The sequence below is a fragment of the Oryctolagus cuniculus genome, chromosome 6, assembly GCF_964237555.1.
Source record: "Oryctolagus cuniculus chromosome 6, mOryCun1.1, whole genome shotgun sequence".
NCBI lineage: Eukaryota > Metazoa > Chordata > Mammalia > Lagomorpha > Leporidae > Oryctolagus > Oryctolagus cuniculus.
Window position 1 is genome coordinate 56,889,189 of NC_091437.1, and position 21,263 is coordinate 56,910,451.

At 44.3% G+C, this 21,263-nt stretch overlaps 1 protein-coding gene across 3 annotated transcripts in view; it reads left to right on the forward strand.

The window, feature by feature from the left end:
* Positions 1-21,263, forward strand: part of DOCK2 (dedicator of cytokinesis 2) — a 464,436-nt gene that overhangs the window by 356,902 nt on the left and 86,271 nt on the right. For all 3 annotated transcript variants that reach the window (XM_051843586.2, XM_017341248.3, XM_070076408.1), the window contains exons 28-29: positions 13,405-13,503; positions 15,891-15,985. In XM_051843586.2, the coding sequence (XP_051699546.1) occupies positions 13,405-13,503; positions 15,891-15,985 (194 nt within the window). The remainder of the gene's footprint in view (positions 1-13,404; positions 13,504-15,890; positions 15,986-21,263) is intronic.

Consider the following 21,263-nt stretch of genomic DNA (forward strand, 5'->3'; position numbering starts at 1 on the left):
TCTCTGTCTTTCTGTCTCTCCTTTTATCTCTTTAACTCTGCCTTTCAAATAAATACATAAATCTTTAAAAGAAAAAGATACCACATTGCAAGCAGTAGGAGCGCATGGAAAATGTTCTTCGACTTGGGAGGAAAAATCTGACTATAGCATTGCTGCAGATCCTAGTGGGGTGGTTTTCATTTTCCATTTTGATGAGTGATATGTGAAACTCAAAACTGCAGAGACACTGAGACTTCCAGCTTAAGTAATACCATTTTCACATTTACCAGTGTTAGAAGGATTCTGACTCTTTGAATCATTAAAAGGTCACCTCTCACCTCAGGTCTAATCACCAGATGTTCATGGTGATGCCTACAATACAAAGAGGAGGAATTAAGTATGATCACAGCACTGGAAGGGTTGGCTGGAATCAGAGAAGGCTTTCTGGAGGAAGAAATGATGCTTATGTGGGTTTTGAAAATTGAACTGGACTTCACATTGTATCAGAGGGAGCATCCTTGGCTTATCCCAATGCCAAGGAAATGGAGAGAAATTGAGAGTAGATGGCATATAGGAGGGAGAGAGAAGCAGGATTCTGGTGGTGCACAGACTTGAATAGCATTCTGGGGAGCGAGAGCATGAAGGCAGACATGGGGAGGAGAGCACACATGCATGCCTACAGGGGCCAAGCAAGTAATGTAAATGAGGGGACTAGGTAGGGTTATTAACACCCTGGCTTCCCTGGGACTATGGGGTTTGCTGTTACACAGGACTTGCAGAGCTAACACTGGAAAAGTCCTAGGCAAATTAAGGTGTGTTGTTACCCTGGAGTGAGGCCAGGTCTTGGCCAAGTGCAAAGTGCTTGCCCCGCTGCCCCTTCAGGAAGCAGCTCCGTGAGCCGCCCTATGAGGGTACAGATTGGGACTGCTGATCTCCCAAATGCCCAAGAGAAACTGAATATCTAGAGTCTTATGCAACATCTTCTGGTTTTTAAATGCTGACAACAAATTCGAATGTTTTAAAAACACGGTGCCAACCAAACAAAGCATCTCTGTGGGCTGCCTGTGGCCCGTGGGCTGCCCGTTTGAGGATCTCAGGATAAAATGACGTAAGTACAGCCTCCCACATCCCACTTTGTCCCTGCCCCGAGGCCTCTGAAATGCACATTGAGATGGTTTTCATTATGCAGAGTGACTTCCGTGATCAATTGTTGGGTTTTTAATTTGATGTTCTCAACTAGATTTGTATGCTGCGCACAGAAAGTCATACATCAAAGCAGGATGAATAGTGGTCAGAGAGACACCCATTCAATGTTTTTGAATGATGAAATTAGTGCTTGATAGCTTGTTCTACCCTAATCCTAGAAACCTATGTGGTAAGGAAGATAAAAGAAAAATGTGTCTCTCAATATCAACCTTGGCGATTAGTTGGAGTCCATTTAATCCAGGGATCAGGACAGCACCCTAGCTTTGATTAGGTTGGAGAAGAATCGTCATTTTGTTTGTGGGGTGTGTGGAGGGTCAGAAGACCACTATTTGCCGGTAATGGAGGGCAACTGAGTTGAAATAACACTAGTCATATGACTGGATTCTACTCTCAGAGGCTGTGTGACCACAGGGAAACGACATCACCGCTCTGGCCCATGGCTTCCCCATCTGTGCTGCAAGGAGGCTGGCTTGCAGGACAGCTCCCAAGGAGCACCCTCCCCACCAACTCTAACTCTGAGCTTTAACTTTGATTAGACTTTGGCAGGGATTTCTCCCGGTCTGCCAGAGTGAAAGCATCAGCAGGGGTTTTAAGGAACAAATCAGTCCAGACAACCATGGCCTCTTTCTTCTTTTCTAGATGGAACTGGTAGATATGGGGCTTTAGGCAGTTGATCTGATATTCGGGCGCCACCAGGCCAGCTCTCTGGATAGCATTTTTCATTGTGTCAGTTGATTTTTCTGTAATTGAGTGCGGATCAAAACATAGGGCCTGGGTGCAGGAAGAAAGCTTCCAAGGCAGGAGGGCTCTGTGGCCAGGGAGCCTTCTGCTCCAGGAGAGGGAAAGGTGGGGCAGCTGGGGGAGGACCTGCCTTCACGCCAAGCTGCAGTGTCACCTTTGTTAATGATGACGGGGAGAGGGAGTCAGCTGATGCGGACTGCAGAGCGTAGGCATAGGAAGGTGTCGCCCCCATTACAAAGCACAGGGAAGTGGGACACATGGAAATCTAAAAGGCAGGAGGTGAGCAGAGGGAGAGAAAGGGGGAAAATTGAGTATGATGTCATTTGGAAAACTGCAAACCAATGAATCAATGAAGTCTCATTCCCCTAGCAGAGAGGGAGCTGGCGGAGAAGGAGCCAGCCTGTCTGGGAGCTATGGTTTGACTGGAAGCATAGAATGGGTTGGCAGTGTAGTGGCCTAGCCAGGGGGTCAGCTTACACGTGAGTCCTAGGAATGGACTCCCCTCGCTTCCTTCCCCCACCTCCTCGAGCTCCCTCTGTTTTTTACATGAACAACATCAGAAGGAACGTGCTACCCGAAAGGGCTTTACAGGAGCTCATTATGTGAATACTTGGAGTCAGCTTTTAAGCACTTATCTCTGAGTTCAGCTTCATATGATTTTTTTTCATCATCAGAATCAACTTCATAAAAGCTAGAGCATGATGATTCTGCCAGTTTTTGCTGTTAACAGATGAAATAGTATCCCCTTTATAGAAATGAAGAGCAAAGACTCTGCCAGCTTCCTTTCGTCCTCAAGACCTTGTCAGCAGAGCAGGCCTGAAGGCAACACGGTAGGCAGGTATCTGTGTGGCATCCCATTATTCACAAACTAAGGTTCAAAGCCCATGCTGTGGCCTGGCATTCCAGGCCCTTCCACAGTTGACCCCTCCAAATATCTCTCATGATCTCCCTCTATGAACTTCTGCTCTACCAAAATAGCTTGTTCATTTGCACGTCTGCCTCTTTTCTCATCCTGTTCCAACATAGAAACGTGGGGCAGCAGTTTCTCAGCATACGTACTATCACTCCCCCTTCCTTGCTTCTGGCAGACCTCACTAATCGATTGCCACACTCTTTCCTGCTGAGCTAAGACTTGGCCTTTGAATCATTCCCAACACAGCTCTCCAGGCAGTGACTACCAATCAATTATATTAATCAAATTGTAAAATTAAATGTATTTTCTATTATAGATCTAAAATGTCCTTTTCCATTCTTAGCTTAATTCCTCTCAATATTCTCGTTCCTCCAGTCCCACATACTCTGGGAAATGTTCCCCGAACATCCCTAACCACAGAGGTCCTTTCCACTTCTAAAAGCCTTGAGCAAACATTACTCATAGCACTCATTTTGCACTTGTCATTCAACAGTATAATGTACTTTTCTTTTTGTAGACCAGAGTTTCTCAAGTTCAGTGCTAGTGACATGTTGACCCAGATCATTTTTGTTGGAGGGGGGATGCTTCATAGGATATTTTAACAGCATTCTACATCTTTACCCAACAGATGCCAGCAGCACCTCCCTCCCTAACTTATGGCAACAAAAACGACTTCCAGACATTGTTAAATGCCCTTTGGGGGCCAAATGGCCCTCCATTGAGATACACCATGACATAGATAGACACATGGATTGAGACTTGGGTAGGTAGGTAGGTAAGGTAGGTAGGGAGATAGATAAGGGCAAAGAAAGAGAGAATGAAAGACAGAGAGAGAAGAAGAAGAGAAAGAGGGGTGGTGGAAAGATAGGAGGAGGGAAGTAAGAGAGGGAGGAAGGGAGGCAGAACAAAAGAGAGAAGAATCTCTCCTGTTACTCTGAGACCTTCAAGTTGTGGATTGTGATCATACCTGGCATAACTCCTTATACACAATAGGTGATAAGTAAATATTTGCTAACTGATTGAGTATGAAATTAGGAAGAAACATTCTTCAAAGGGAGCTTGGAATTCTACATCTGTGTCATTGTTTCAGGCAAGCCCTGCAGACTTGCTCAATATCAAGAGCTTGCCCAGGGGTCACCCCCCGATAGTGTACCCAGTTTGTCAGACCCTACAGCCTGAGTGTCCTTGACTGGCAGATCCTCTGCAGCCTGGACCACTGGATCTATTTTGAGGAGGTGAAAGAGGAGGTGCTGGGAGGCGTCTGGCTGATGACTTGGGCTTGAAGCTTAATACAAGCGATGTGAGGTCTTGCTCGTTTTCACTTCTCGCGAAGGAAACACCAGGGGTAAATTGAAGAAATCCTTTTATCCACAGAGTAGTCTTCCCTCTGGAAAACTCTCTGCCCTGCTGATGGGTTGTCTGCGAACATATTTGTCTTCCTGCTCCGTCCCTTTAAACATGGAGGCTTCGCAAGGGAAAGAAGGGCAGGGAGAGACTGTGTAAATTCTCATCCGCATTGCAGTTCCCTAGGTCCACGGGGAGGTTTTAATCATCCTTCACGAGTCAACCAAAACTAACTCTGCACATCCCAGTGGATCAACAAATTGCTCTCGGGGAACCAGGAAGGGGACTGAGCCTAAGCACTGCAGGAGATCTTTGTGAGGACCTGTGATTGCCAGGCAGTGCAGGGGACACGGCTTCTAACTTGATCCTCACTGCAGTCCTCCAGACTCTGCATTGCTATTCCCAATTAAGAAGAGAGAATGAGGTTCCAAGACGGAGAGCAACTCCCCCAGAGTTGCAGAGCATGTCAAAGAGAGCTAGAATTTGATCTAGGACTTAGGAGGTATTGCCTTCCAGCAAAGCTACTTCTATGGAAACCAGATCTATTTCCTACAATTTGGCAACCCTTCCTGCCTTGTGACTCCCTCAGCATGACATACAATGAAGGGGGCATCCTTAACTGAACCTCAAAATCATGGGAGACTCAAAAGCCACAAAGCAGAGTCATGAAGAGGGCTCGTTCTGTCTTTGCAATGGTGTGTCCGCCCTTTTCAACTGGTCCATCTGACACCATCCAGCTAGTTCCATCCATCTCTCCCTCCATCTACCTCCTTCCCTCATCCTTCCTTTTATCCTCCCTCCTTCCATCCATTGTACCCATCTCTCCATCTTTATTCAGGCACATAAGATGCCCAGAATAACGGTTCCTAATAGCCAGCATTTGCTTGGTAGTGGGTGTTGAGGTGAAATATCACACACTGCCACCACATTGTCTGCTTTAGTACTGTTTAATTTCAGTTAGAGTAAAATTATGTCTTGTTTACAAAATGGTAATCTTTTTTTTTTCTTTCTTGGGAAAACAAAAGCATTCTAGAGTGAAGCTGATATAGGCAAATGACATCACCCCCTGCTCCTCATCTGTAAAGCATGAATGCTATTAGTAACATCTACTGAAGGTTGGCAGGATTCACGAAGACAAAGCCCGTGCAGCCTCAGGCCTACAGTAAATACTCATAATTGTTGGCTGTTGTAACCAATAGTGTACATTTTAGCAGGGTCTGACACTAAATGTCTCACTAACAGTAGCTTCTCTTGCTTCTAGTTCTTTTCTTCCCCTTGCAACCCTATCAAAAATTGCCCCAGATGGAGAAATAGAGGACTTAGCACAGTACCTGACATTTAGTTAGCTCTTCCAATGGTAGTTATCGCTGCTACAGACTACCCCAGAATTCTCCTGCTGGGGACTTCATATCCCTTGGTGACCCCATGGTTTCCCATGGTGTTGTTTGAATTGAAATGTACAGATTTGCAGGAGGATTTGAGGAACTGCTAAGACACTCATTCAGAGCCCCATACCTTTGTACTGTTTTCATTTGTTTTGTGTTTGTCTCTGGGAGGTCTGACTGTAGTAGACTGCCAAGGATTCAAAACAGATTTCCGGGAGAGGTTGGTTGTGAGGCTTGGAAGCCCATCATTGATGAATGCCCAGGGAATAAAGCCTTGCGCCCAGGGCATAAACGCTTCTTTTTGCAATCCTGTTTGTGACCTTCCCCACCTACACATCCGTGGATGGAGTTAGAGGCACTCAGAGGAATTCAGAATTCAGTTGAAAACTGAGGTGCCTGTGTAATAACCCCTTTCCTGGCAAGCTGGCTTCTCAACTAAGAATTAATGGAAAACTGGAGTACTCATCTATAGAAGGAGGCCCAAATGCCACTACATACTAAGCATTTAGCTAGAAATGCTTGCTGGGGAGTTTTGACACCATCAGGAATGAGGAGGAGTCAAAATTGAAGCATAGTTCGTGCTTTTCTTGAATCCACAAGCCTGGGAACAACTTCAGTGTAATATTTTGGAGATGGGCTTGGGTGATAAGACATGGAAACCACTTCTTTCCAGAGGGTACCCTACAGCACACCGCAGCCAGAATGTGTTTCTTAAAACCCACAACAATGGCTTCCCTTTGCACTTAGAAAAAAATCCAAATGCTCGTTGACCTCCATGGGCCTGTAGAATTTCATGCCTGTCTCTCTGACCGCATCTTACACCTAACCCCTCTCATTCCTGGCTTCTGGCCATGCTGACCTTCTTTCAGTTCCTCCGACACTCTGAGCTCTTCCCTGCTTACATCTTCCCTGCTTGCCCTGAGACGCTGTTCCAGATTTGTGTAGGATCCACTCATCATTCAGGTTTCCACTCAAGTGCATTCTCAAAGGGGCCTCCACTGCATATCCTCTGGGAAATAAGTCACTCCCCTTTCCATCTCTTTCCTATTGCTTTATAATATTTCAGTATTGACGAGAATCTCTGTCTAAAATCATCTTATGTATTTATTAACTTAAAGTGGGTTCCCCTGTTCCTGGTCTCCCTCACCTAGGAGGTGAGCTCCTTAAGGCAAGGCCATACATTCTTAACTTGGCCCACAGCAGTGCCTCCAGCACCTAGAACCCTGCCTGGCACCTCTTAGTTCACAGTAATACTTGTTTTATCAGGGAATGTATGAAAGCACTGTCTCACTCTGGCTTGATGGAATAGGGAGAACAAAAGGTAGCACAAAAATTCTTTCATTTCTGGCCTTTCCTAAGGCAAAGCTGGTCAATTCATGAACCTAACTTTTTGGAGATGGCATGTGGAAGGGCCCCTGTGATATTCTTTCAGAGATGGGGATGCTATAATAAATTCCATCTTTCATCTGGAAATGCTTATTGGTTTCATGTGGTATGCAAGTTCAGTTCTAGGTTCTAGCAATGCAGTAATGAATAAATGGACAAAAAAATTATACCCTGGTGGAGCCAGCAGTGCTGACATGGGAGATGGCATGAGTTTATGAAAAGAATACAGAGTTTAGAGTTAGAAATGCCCAGATTTTAATTCCAGGACCATCACATACTAGACACCTCTCTAGGCAAGGGTCTCGACGTCTGGGCATCTCAGTTTCCTCAACAGTAAAATGGGTAAACAGCTGACCTTACAGGATTGTTGAGAGAATTCAGTGAGATGATGGAGATGGGTTCCTGGGCACAAGGCAGACATGAATGGGACTTGGTTTCCTTCCATCTCCCCGTGGGGTTAAACGTCCCCGTGTATGCTTCGGGTTATTTGAAGTGATCTCACACTAGAGAGCCACAAGCCCAGGCTCCGACCAGGATCAGAAGGCAGTGGTTTCAAAGGAAGACTGGGACAATTTGAGGCTGCTCTGCCAGCCCTGATGAAAGCAGCCTTGCTAGGCCTCCTTCCTGCTCCTGTGGGTGAGGACAGCTCTTGGAGGAGACACCAGGTTCTGGCTCTGGTTCCTGCCTGGGAACTGATTCAGCATTGCTACCCGCATTGTCAGGCAGAGGTGCCCACGGATAACTGCCCTGGCCCCACCACGTTGTATAGATGGAGCATGGGAGGGCACATCCAACACACACAACACCCAAGCGGCACCTTTCTGTCTCCCTGGGACATTGCGCCTGTGACATGGAGCAGATCACAGGAACCCTCTGGATCTGTTCCCATCCACCGCAAGCTTCCCTAGAAGAAGAGGGCCTGTGTGACTCCATCACTAAGCAGAACACCCGGGGTCACCACAGAATGACACTGCACACAAAGGGAAGGACCTCCAAAAGCCAAACAGCTGGTGGACTAAGTTTTTGATGAACACAGTTGTATAAAATGCTTTGGAACAATTTGGGCACTGATGTCACTTTTCTTATCTGCCAGCAACTGTCTCCAAATTAAAGAAATCTCCCGACATGCTCTGCTCCAAAGAGCACATACTAGATTGACTAAACAGCTGAACTTTAGGCAGGTAGCCAAGGAGAGTCTTGTTCAGAGTAGAAAGGCAGATAACTACATGTCGCCAGCTGTGATTGGGAGCAGTTGATGCGACCGTAGACAGTCATAGGTAGGTGGAGTAATCATTTCCTCCCTCCAGGTAGGGGATTTTAATTGGCTAATCTGCCTATTTTCTCTGGACCTGAGTCAGCAACAAGACAATAATAAAAATAACAATAGCTGATATTTATGGAGGGCTTTCTATGTTCTAAGCTGTTTGCACAAACTAATTTAATTCTCACCAAAACCACACAAAGTAAGGAATATTTTTATCCCCATGTGCAAATGAGTCAACTAAGGCACAGGACCCTGCTCAAGGTCAAAACAGCACTAAGAGGTTGAGCTGAGATTTGAATCAGGCTGTCTGGCTCCTGGACGTTCCGCTTTTAACATTCTACATCCTGCAGACCCAGATGTCAGCTCTTTGGAGCATAACCTTGTCTATTCGGCTCCCTGCTGCACCCTCAACACCTAATACAGTGCCAGCAGCTTGGTGGTTGCTAGGACAGAATGCACACCTTAATTTTCCCAGACATCACTCCAAATTACAACTCTGAGCGGCCTGATATAGCTCTAAGATGAATGGGTTTTAGAGTCCTTATTTTTTTTTTTTTTTTTTTTTTGACACCAGTGCCTCCCACCTCTAGTCCTGGATCCACACAGACAACAGCAATTTCATCCAAGAATAAAATCTGTTATATAATCACATGGCAGACATGGGGCTGAATAGAGAAGCATCCTGAGAGTGGCATTTGGCCACTCTTAGTCTCCAAAGGAGGGCTCATAGAAAGAACTTTTCATCTCACTATGAGCCTCCCTCAGCATGCAAGCTTTCCCTCATCTCCTCTCCTTGGTGCTTTCTATATTTTATTTTATTTTGGTCGCGCACATTATTTGAAGTTACTATAGCAACGTGTCACCAGCTGGTATCGCATAGTAATGTTGGCATTTAGGTAGCAAGCTCCCGAAGTTGGATCTTTCCCTCCCTCTGCGATCTCATCACTCCCACCAATCTCAGGTGAGTGGGGGATGTGTCAGCAGCAGCTATGCCCCTCTCCCCAATTTTGTTTGTTTCCAAGGCAGAACAAACTGATGGTCTTTTCCTCAAGCACTTGGCACTGTGGGAGTTCTGGCTGTGTGTGTGTGTGTGTGTGTGTGTGTGTGTATTTGTGCTTCCATCAGAGGTTGTTAAATGGATATGTTTAAGTTAAATATTGTGCATCAAAACTATTGGCATTATCAATATGATGATGACATTTTTAAAAATACAAAGGGAGTAGAATGATTTTGGGAGGGCCGCTCTCCTGATGGCAATCACCTGCTATCCCAGCTGATTAATTTTGATCCCAACAATATTGGGCTTCTCTTTTTCTCTCTTTCGCCATCACACGGTAAAGAGACCCTGACTGTTTTCCTTTGGAGCGTCAGCTCTCTCCCAGGTGGGCAAGACCTCTCTACATCCTGACAGGCTGAATTAATTAAAAGGATTGATTGTCTTGGATGGCTGAAAAGCATTCTATATGGAAAATAAGCCCTGCCACTCAAGGCATTAAGTAGCCCCTCATCCGCCAAGTGCCTGCGATGATTGTACTTATTTTTACACGTTTGACCTAGTTTTAAACCATGTCTCTTCATGCTGTGATTCATTAGGCACATTTTAAACCACCCCGATTGGAGCGAGGTGATTCTGGCTGGTTTGCGCCAGAGTCTCAGATACGATTTCTCTCTGGGACTGAATATGCAGGTCCCCCTGGTATTCTGTTTTAAGGAGCAATTTCCTATCCAGGCACCTGGCGTGCTGCTTGGGTCTGGATGCGTGGCTGCCTCACAACTTGATAGTAAATATATGTTGATCACAGCATTTCTGCCAGGGATGGAATGAGGGGGTTCTCGCTAGCCTGGACTACAGGGAATCCCTCCACCCTTCCATTCCCCATGCGGTATTCAGGCTTTTTTCTAGAGGTTGGCAGGGTTGGGAGTTCAAGCTCCTACACTATAAAGTTTGAACAGTGTCAATGTTAGGGCTGCTTGAGTTGCTAGTGCAAAAGCAGCCTGATCACCCCCCAATTCCTATGTCTCTTGAAATTATAAGGCTTGATGGATGTGGAAGTATGGCTCAAACTTGGAGAAAGGGCTGGGAGCGAGCCACTGAGGGTGCTACTGGGACAGGGATGCACATCAGAGAAGCCTCATGCTCTCCATCATTCTATCAGTGTGTGACAGAGGTGTGCTCTTTCTTCCTTTCAATCCAAATGACAGAGAAGAGCCTTTTCTGAATACAAAACTGCCGGCATCTCACTGCATTTCAGGTTTCAGTCAGCCACATCGGTGTGATTTCCCACAGATCTGATACCAACTTGAGGTAGACACCATTGTAGGAAAAAAATATGCTCCGTATTGGAAGCAAAACACTGTCATTTTGTCATTAGCAGCCAAATGCAGGTAACTTGTCCAAACTTCAGTCACATTGCACTACAAATCGTACAGAAAGGCACCCAGCTGGGCTGTTCTATGTGATAGTTAGAATGAAGAAATTAGCAAGCCGGTAAAAGTGATTTTGATTGATCAGTAAACTACAGCACGCTGACCAACTCCTAATAAAAAGCTAATGGTTTCTATCCTACAGTGGTCACTCTCTGTAGACAGGGACTGGAAGGCCCCCTCCCCCCCTTTTTTTCTTGTAAAATGAAGCATGGAAGTTTCACTAAGCAAAGCTTAAAACAATGCAGCCTTCTCGAGGTAATTCCAGGCAACACGAGCGTCCAAGCTTTCTTTTTGCTTTTTTTTTTCACCTTCAAATTCAAATCAAGCCATTGGAAATAACAAGCATTGCATATCTATGCATTTGGGGCAGCCTGCATTTCTGACAATGGTGGATTGTCCACCACACACCAGCACACACCGACACACACACACACACACACACACAAGCTCACAATCCCAGGACTCATTTAAGCCAAAGCTTTAAAAGTAAACTGTGGTTCAAGAGATGCTAGCATTTTCTCACAGAGGATCATAGATCACAAAAAAAATAAAACCTACCCACATCTCTTACCTTGAAGCAGTGGAATTACCTGCCGACGGTATCCCCGTGCCTTGCACAAGGAGTCAGGCTTTGACCAGCAGCAGAATTACTCCAAAAGAAGGAAAAATCAGTCCTTTCTGTTGTAATTTTCACTGTTTATATGCAAGAAGTGTAGTGGGTCTGCTCACGTAGGAATAAATAAAAAGCCGAACAAACTGCACGGCAGCACCATGTGAAAAGAAAAGACCTCTAGTGGCCACAGGCTGAATTCTTTAAGGAAGCGCTAGGAGAGATAGAGGGAGTAGAGGAAACACGCTCATGTGCATGTGCGCACACACACATGCCTGCGTGCATGCACAGCACGCCCTGACATCCCTCAGTTGCTAAGATTGCTCCGTTCATGCCTTCAGCCTGCTCGGAATTAGAAACAATAATCAACCTCATTCCTTGGTCTGAGTGATACCTAGTTAAGTTAACCCTAATGGGGGTGTTCCATCTGGTTAGAAAGGGGTGGATATTTCACAAACTCACCTCCAACCTCTGGGGGCCTGAGACGGAGAGAGAATTTTACTGTCCGGATCGTCAGGGAGACCAGGCCAGTGTAAAGGCTGCAGATTCTCGTCAACAAAACGTCACTGCCATTGCTCCTGAGAGCCCCTGCCTTGTGCACCCTGCTGGATGCGCATGTTTCCTAAACATTTCCAGTGTGCGAATCTGGTGGTGACCAGCAGGCAGGGCCAGCCTCCTGGGTGTGTGGCCTGCGTGGTTAGACAAGTGCCCTTTGCTTAGGAGGGCCATGTGGCTGTTCTCAATCATTTTCATAAAGGCCCTGCATTTTCATTTTGTTCTTGGCCTTACAAATGGTGTAGGTGGTCCTGCTGACAGGGAAAGCACACTGTTCTTAACTTTGTAATTCGAAAGAACATGGATGCAAAGGGGAACTCACCTTTCTAGGAGCTGCTCTGGGGAATGAGAGCTTGAGAAACATTCAGCTACCCACAATTCCCTGTGCTGGGGCTTGCTGGGGTCAGTAAGATTATTTCTCTGTCACTGAAATTAAACTGTAAGCCTGTTATGCATACACGCACATCTGCATATATAAACAAATAAGACTATAACATGGAAAATATGAAGTATAATATATATACTTTTTTTAAGAAAAAATTTTTTTGTTAAAAATTTTTTAACAAACGCTTTTTTTTTTTTTTTTTTTTTTTGCTAAAAAGAATTTGACAAAAGTGTTTAAACAAATGCAATAGTGTATGATGCCAAACTCATTTTTTGGACCGAATATAATACTTTTCAGCCTGTCTATCTGGTGGTCCCTGGAGATACCTAGATCTCACCAGGCAAGTCACCTGCTGCAAGCCTCCCCCTGGGCTGAGCTCTAGCAGGGCTCCCTCCGGCCAAGATGGCAGCCACATGGGTTTTTGTAGAAGATGGTAAGAGTAGATTCTCATCTAGATTGCACATCCCCTTCCTCTGTGAGTCCCCACCTCGAGTTCTCTCTTGCCTGAATCCATCTGGTCTTGGATCTGCCTCACACATCATGAGCCCCGGGCTCTTTGTCTCACAGATGTCAATTGTGCATTCCCAACTAGACCATAGAGCAAAGGCCATCTCCTCCCATCTCTTTGATCCACCACAGCTCTTTACAAGTGCTAACCCTAATAGGTGCTAGGATCTCTCCTAATCTGATTTCATGGTGATCCATCCACTGATCTCACAGCAGAAAACTTCCATGCATTTCCAGGTGCTTTAGAAGTCATCTTTCCCTTTTAATACTCCCCTGGAGTCCATACAAATGGATTATTGGCCCATTTTACAGATGAGACAATTGGAACTTGCACATACAGAATGATTTGTCAGAAAATGACATTGTCTCCAGGACCTTGACATAGGATGAATCTCCCAACACCCGCACTGTGCTCTTCTCTCCATGCACAAGTAGCAAGAAAGGTAATGGGTCAGGCCTTACTTCTACATCTGGAGCTCCTATTACAGTCCCAGGTACACAACAGTTGTTGAATTGATGCTGTCTCAGTGAATGAGCTGTAAGGAAACATTTCCTCATAGGGAAATTCCACACGCTGATCTGGTGAGCTGAGTGTACTTGCCTAGGCTGGTTGAGTGTTTTCCAATTTGAAGCAAAGGGCATGGAGATGAATCCCATGGCTGTCTTTCCATCAGTTCATGTGCTGTTCTTCTTCTCTTGCAGAGTCACTTTGTGGCATGTATGACAGCCATCTTAAACCAGATGGGTGACCAGCACTATTCCTTCTACATTGAGACCTTTCAGACCAGCTCGGAGCTTGTGGTGAGTCTGCAGGATGCGTGTGGGGATGGAACGAGGAGCCATGTCATGCTCCTGGTTCTTGTGAGTTCAGGTCAACAATGTCTCCCCACAAATCTTGAGTATGTTCCTGGGTTTAAGTTTTCAAACATGCATGTCTGGTTCCCTACTTCTTATACAGTTTTTGCCTGGAACATGTTTTCTGTCCATGTCAGAGATAGGATTTGAATGGCTGCTATGTCATCTATAATACCTTAACATGAATCACACACACTTTGGAGCTTAAGAGCATGAGTCGTGGAGTCACACAGTCTTAGATTTGAATCCTGGATTTGTCACTGGTTAGCTGTATGAGCATAGGCAAGCTAACTTCCGTTACATATCCCCATGTGTAAAGTGGGGATATCATTGATGTCATGGAGTTATGATGCAGTCACATGAGAGTACAATAGCTCATGTAGTAAACGCTCATTAAAAGATATGTGCTGTTATAGTATGATAATAAATACACAGAGGAAGTTGGTCCCAGAGCCCCTTCTTCCTCTAGTCTCTCGGGATTCATGTACTACAGGGCTATCTGCCTGTGCTCTGCACTCACAGCTGTGCAGCAGATGATCTCATCAGCATGGAGCCCAGCCTGGTCTCAGCAGTGCTCTCAGCCTGGTCAGCTCTGTCTTGTCTCTTTACTTCTGCCAGATTCAGGAGTCCTCTCAACTCTCATCAGAGTAACCAGGGGCACCTGAACAAGACCAGCCTCAGAGAATGGCCCACAAAAAGGACAACATCTGGACACCAGGGCCCTATTCCTTTATCCATTCAGCCACCCATTTGAGTAGGATTGGCAAGAAATGGAGCCTTTTTCTAAATATGCAAAAAATCAAAGTCAAATAACCCCAGCTCCCTTCCTCCTCACAAAGTTCCTATATTCAGAAATAAAAATCCAGATAGAAATAATAGAAATAAAAATCCAGATTCTTAAATTTTGATCCTCTGTGAAAGGAAGGTTTTATGGAAAGTAAGGTAGGGAAGAGAATTCTTATTTACTACACAGGTACATGCTCATATATCATCCTCACAATAGTATGGCATCAGTGTTTGAAGTCACATTTTACAGGTCTATGATCTGCATGCACAAGGCACCAGAGCTAGTATATGGCAGAGGCAGAATTTGAACTTCATCTCCAATTCTTAGCCCATACTGCATCATCTCATTCAGAAGGCACATGGTCCATCCAGGAGCCAGAATCCTTCTCCATTCCCATAGGAAGGGGGTGTGCCTCTGATGATAGCCACACTTCCCCAGGTGACATCAGGGATGAATAATAATATCTGTCACTATCATCAAGCCTCAACAAGCATTTTATGGGGGCCAGGCTCTGCACTAAGTGTCATGGACAGTATGTAGTTAAACCTCACAGTCAGAGGCTACTCTCTGTCTCTACCCTTAGAGGCACATATTAGCCCCATTCTGCTGATTCAGAAACTGGGACTTAGAGCATTGAGGTAATTTTCCCTAGAAGCAAAGATTTCTGGAAAGGAACCACGCTATTTCCAGAAGTTTGCAATTTAGCTTAAAGCAGCAATTTTCAGATTATGTTCCCCCTAACCTCACTACTCATTATAACAAACACACGCACAGATACACACACACACACACACACACACACGCATACTTCAACCAGAGCTGTTGTACTTTTGTCCATTTTATACATTGGGTTCCAAGTGAGATTTTCATTGAACAAAGAATTCTGTTAAAATAATTTGACAATCACAAGCTTGTGGAAAAAAACTCCGATACGTTTGCTCTGGGTTTTAAGTTTTTCCTGAAGCATTCAGGTGGACTGGCTTCATGGCCTCTAGCTGAAGACAATCGCAGTGCCCGTCTTGGCTGTCTGGGTTTGTCTTAAATTTGTGTTCTCCAAAGATGGGAAGGAAAAATCACCCTTTTCACTGTCTTGCTCTAATCTGCTCATGTTTGTTGTGTGATGTATGAATTATCTGTGCTTACAACACTGCTAATTAGATGTTATTTTAAATAATAGTTTGCTTGCTCAATGACCTGAGATGCTTTCATATGGTGCAGATTATTTCTTTCTCAAATACATATTTGGGAGGATGATTATAAGGTTGCCACATCACCAACTACATCTACTTCTTTATTCTCAAAGAATTAATAGTGCCTTCTTCTGAGAGTTTTTTTCTCATTCTATATTTATGTTCCACTAGTATTTGTGAAACAAGTTCCCGGTAGCCAACTTTTAAGCTCCCATTAAAAATCCGGTGCTAGGTGTTTCATTGAATTGACTTAATGAAAGGCGATATGCTTTCCCTTTCTGTCCCTCCAAGGTCTGGAGAATTTCAGTAAGGGCCCATATGCAGGGTGACAGATGTGTTTTGCTGTGCTGTTTCAGGACTTCTTGATGGAGACCTTCATTATGTTCAAGGACCTCATTGGGAAGAATGTGTACCCAGTGGACTGGATGGCCATGAGCATGGTCCAGAACAGGTGAGCTCACTTACTTCCAAGAAACCGTCTTACCCATCACTCACTTTAGACATCACTGGGAGGGATAAGGTGGGTATCTTCCCTGGTGAAAAGAAATTAAAATTTTGCCAGATCTTTTCTTTCTATATTTAAACCCAAGGGAGAACCCCTCCTCAGTTGAAGCTACTCAAATCTTCCCCCTCCAACTTCTTTACTCCTCAATTCACAGTGGAAGCTTGACAGTTGACAGCTTGTCTGTGAAGCCTTCCCCGAGCTCTGGAGGTTAGAGAGCTTGGGAAAGGACATACAGTAAGATATGTTTAGGAAGCACCATTGAATGGGTTTCTGTACTGCAAGGAGAGCTCAGAGTTTTTAATATGCTAATGTGATGTTCTGTGAGGAGGACTTAGATAAGATCTGGAAAGTGTAGGGGGGTACCTATGCCTGTAGACACAGAGAGAGATTTAGCATACAGCATTTCACAGATTTATTTGCACATGGAACCATTTGGTGTGTATTTGTTGTGCTTCTATATATATACATAATACCTATAAACATCTCATGGAATATCAGTGTGATCCAAGTAGCCGACGTGTACAGCCACATGTACACTGCAGTCAGCTCCTACATGGCCCAACACAGAAGGAAAGAAAAGTAATTATAAACTGTTTCAGTTTTTACTACTTTATGTTTAATATAATTTTGCCAAAGTGAAATTCGAATCGGAAGACTCAGCGATATTTTCTAACTGCCTTTCCAGTCCCCTGGGTCTCAGTATCTCCCACATGCCCTGATTTCCCGAGCTTCTCTTGGGACCTTATTCTCGACCCCTACCCGTGACTTCTTTTTCCACAGGGCCTTCGTGGCTTCTCTCTATCCTTTCTTTCTCTCCTTGCATTGTCTTATATTTGTTTTAGATCCTTCACATGGAAAGCCCTTCATCTCCTATCAGCTTCTAGTTTTATCTTCCTCTACCTATTGCTTTTGTTCTGTGTCACAAAGCCAAGCATTGGCTGTCAAAGACAGACTATCCCCAGAGGGGAGAAATTGAACAGGCAAAAGCAGAATTCTCTTTAGTGAAGGGAAAGAGGAAAGACTAAAAATATTTATATATTAATGATTTTGTCATTGGGTACAATCTGGGAATTTCTGTCTCACTTTTACCTAGGAGCTGCCTCTAAGCCCAGATGCCCCTCCCCACTCCTTACCTTCCAGTTCTTTCCTGAAAAGCTATTATGCCACCGCCTGGATGCCTCAGTGCCCAGCCATGTGACTTTATAGCCACATTTGCTCACAGTGCTCTTGGGCCATGTTTAAGGGCCCGTGGAAAGGGGGAGAAGTTTATTGAGGCAGAAAGAAATATCTGTCTGTGCATCTGTTTGTGGTAGGAAGAGAGGAATTAGTCCAGTGATAAGAGCATCAGAATTCTCAGCCTGAGCTGGCCAGTCCCCGACTCCCTCACTCCCATCACACAGGTGGGAAGCTGGCTTCTGTACTGGGATCAGAGGCTGGTCCCTCCCTAACCCTAATCCAGAGCAACTTCCTTGACCTGAGGCCAGTGCAGTCACAGAGATCCCATGCTCTGAACATCCCCTGTTTGGTTTAATGCTCCAGTGTCATCATCTTGTAGCACTTAATAATTTTTTGAATGAGAGAGCCCAATTTTTTTCTTCGCTGGGCCCCCACAAATTATGTAGCTAACCATACCATGTGTCGATGTTGGGTTAAGTTGAATAGGGGTTGTTGCTGCCTCCTAAGCTGCGTGCATGTCCCTTAACTGAGTTTTTCCAAATTACTCAAAGTACCTGGGAGATGTAGCAGTGATCATTTTCTTCTCATCCCACCTTTTGGATTCACTCAGCTTCTCATTATTAACTACTTGCACATATCTCCATGACTTTGCATAAACCATGGCCCTTCCAGGTCTCCACACAAAACTATCCGTGTTTCTTGACCACAGCGTCCCCATGTCATGTACCCTAGGACTCCCTCATAGTAGAACTTTGTCCTCTTCTGTGTTTGCTTACTTATCTCTGCCTAGCACTAACTCCACTTTGATTATCTCTCCATATAACTGTTTCTACCATTAAAGAACGGACTTCTTGAAGGCAGTTGATAATCTGTGTTTCCAGTATAGAACTTGACATTCATAAATATGTATAGTGAACTCTGTGTTTATTATAGAGGGTACTTGTTGCTTGGGATTTTTAAAAGAGAATCCAAGTTAACTTTGCCTAATCAAAAGGAGTTCATGTAATTGATAGAACCCCAAAGTATGCCTTCAGGGATGGATGTATCTAAGTGTTCAAATACTGATGGAGAATCTGTGTCCCTGTCTCTTTTCTCTCTGTTGACTTCATTCTCAGCATATGCTCTTTTATTGTGAGGGACATGGGCTCTAGATATTGCAGATAAATATCTTGCTTGATTTTAAGCCCCAATAGAAAAAAATAGGTATATCAAAAGTCTCCAAGTTACTTTTGAAAGGTCTGGCTTGGGCCCCATGCCCATTCATAGACCCTGTGGCCAGCAGAATGAAATGTGCGCTTAGTCAGGCTTGGATTTAATGACCTGCCTTTGCAGCTGAAATGGTGTTGTCAGTTTTACCAGACCCACAAAGGGAGGAAGCACAGGGAGTGGATCTCCAAGGGAAAATCTTGGATTTGTTACCAAGAAGAGGGATAGCTTATGAATAGGCAAATTCGCTGATGCCCATCACTGCCATTATGTCAGAGAGACTGAAGCCCTACCTAGAAAAGTCTCCCTTCTGAGCCGCCTGGACTCATTGTGGAAGAAACAAGCTTATCCTCATGGGAGTGCCTGGGAACACATCCCCTCCTGAACGCCCAGCTCTCTATAGGCTTTCCCCATTTAGGGGATAGGCTCTCAGAAGTGATACGATAGTTCTTGTTTCTTTACACCTAGAAAATTAGAGTAATGTAACTTCCTAAGGAACCTGAGAATGTGTAATTGTCTCCTAAATAGAAATATTTGTATCTGTGAAGGATCAACTGAATTCTTAATTTTTCCATCAAAAATTCTTTAAGTTACAATCTTCAACAGCCAAAGCATCAGACACCTCAGTTCTGCCATTTTCCCTTTCTTGGGAAGGCGTTTCACATTTTGGAATATCAGTTTCCCCATCTGTAAAATGGGGATAATGGTAGACTACATTCCATGGGATTTGTGTATGTGTGTGTGTGTGTGTGTATGGAATGTGCATGTGTGTATGTATGTGTGTGTGTGTGTGCATATGTGTAATGAGTTTCTCCTTAGCACAGTGTCTGGTGTCTGTGAAAAACTCAGTAAGTGCTGGCGTCACCATCACCGTGTGGGAACAATGCACTAAGCCTGAGAGTAGAGAAGCGTGTGCCAATGTCAACCACAAAAGACGGCTACTCTCTCTCCTTGAAGCCACATAGCCTAGTTTGTGGCTTTCCTTCATCCTCTGGCCACAATAATCCCTTCTATTTATGGAGCTCTTGAAATCTTCTCGCTGTTTTTCCATTTCTTCTGTGATGTTATCATAGCTAACATTTATTAAACACCTAGATCCATCACTGTTGTAAATGCTTTACATGCATTAGCTCATTTAATCCTCACAACAACTTTGTGGTGTAGAGCTGTTATAATAATGTGTACTTAATGTGTGCATGTGAGAAAGCCGTGGCGCAGGAGAGCTAAGTGGCTTACTCAGTGTTGCACTGTTGATTAAAAAAAACCAGAGAAGCCATTTGATCAGGGCCCAAGTTCTTAACCCCTACTACTTCACCCTGCAAAATTACTGAAGCTCACAGAGGTGAAACCACCTTCCAAGATCATTCAGCTACTTAGTGGAAGATTTCAAGATAATTTGAATAAACAGCACATGTCATGACTTTGCCCGGAGAAGCATTCTCTAAAACAGCATTTCAAACATGCTCCACTCGTTCAGGTGGCCCAACTCCATTGGTCAGTTAGTCTGGGCCTATTTTTTCCCCTCTTTCCTTCCTCCTCCCTCCCTTCTTTCTCTCCTTCCTTCCCTCCTTCTTTCTTTCACACCCCTCCTCCTGCCCTGCCTGTGATCTATATGTTGTTATAGTCTTGCTGTTATCACTTAGGACTTACACGTGTGTATATGTCTGTCATCTGTTGTCTATCTGTTTGTTGGAGGAGGCAGTAGAGTTTTCCCGGCCTGACTGTCTCCCAGCTGTGTGCTCTGTGTGGAAGCATACGTAATCACATGTCTACTTCAAGCAATACTTCCTGTTGGAAGCATGTTTTTCTTTGGTGATCTGCAGCATTCAGTGAGGTCTGATTTAATTTTTAAATGATCAAGGTCTTTACAATATTATTAGTGAAGAAATTTATGCTCAAGAGACCCTTTTTCTGTCCTGCTTCCATCTGCAAATCGGACATATTGAGGGGGCGTAGGAAACTATATACATCTCTGCAGCTTCTCTAAATACAAGCAACCAAGAGATATTTATTGACTGTCTTGAGCATCCATACTCTAGAGGGCGGCCAGGTTCCTTTAAGCTATGGTCCCAGAGAGCAGAAGTCGTCCAGTCTAACTGAGGAGACAGTAAATATTTCTTTGGAAATATGACCACGTGCCAGTCTCTGATATGAGTTCAGGACCCAGAGAGAGTCCAGAGGTAGCATAGAGAGGTTGACTTATGGCTGCTTAGGTTCAAATCCTGTCTTCATCATTATAGTTTTATGACCTCAGGCAAGTTACTTAACTACTGTGGACTCAGTTTTCCTCACTGTAAAATGGGGCTAATGATAATATATATCACATAGGACTTTTGGTGAGGACTGAAATGAAATAATATGCATGAAGTAGTTAGAACACTGTTTGGCACATAACAAGCACTTTATAAAGGTTTGCTCTTTTTTTTTGTTGTGCATTCCTATGGCCTGGGTATATCCAAAATACTTCACAAAAGAAGCAAATCTGGAATGTATCTTGTCTATCTTTACCAGCAACAAATTTTTAACATTGTTTTAAAGTCTAGTATTGTAGTCACATAGAAGGGTCATAAGAGTTGAGCCTTGTAGAGCTGTGTACAGCAGTCACATGGAGATTCCATCCACGTACTGAAAAATCACTGCCACCATTTCTCCTTCCTCCCAACTCCCTTAATGTGTAGCGCTGATTCCTTTTTGGACTCTCCACCTCTTCCAATCAAATCACCCAGAGAGAGGCCTGATTTAAGTTTTGTTTGTTTGTTTGTTTGTTTAGCGAGCGTTGTATACCTAATCCTAACATCCAGCTGCCTGCAGGATTCCAGTGTCTAGGAGCCTACTGCATCCC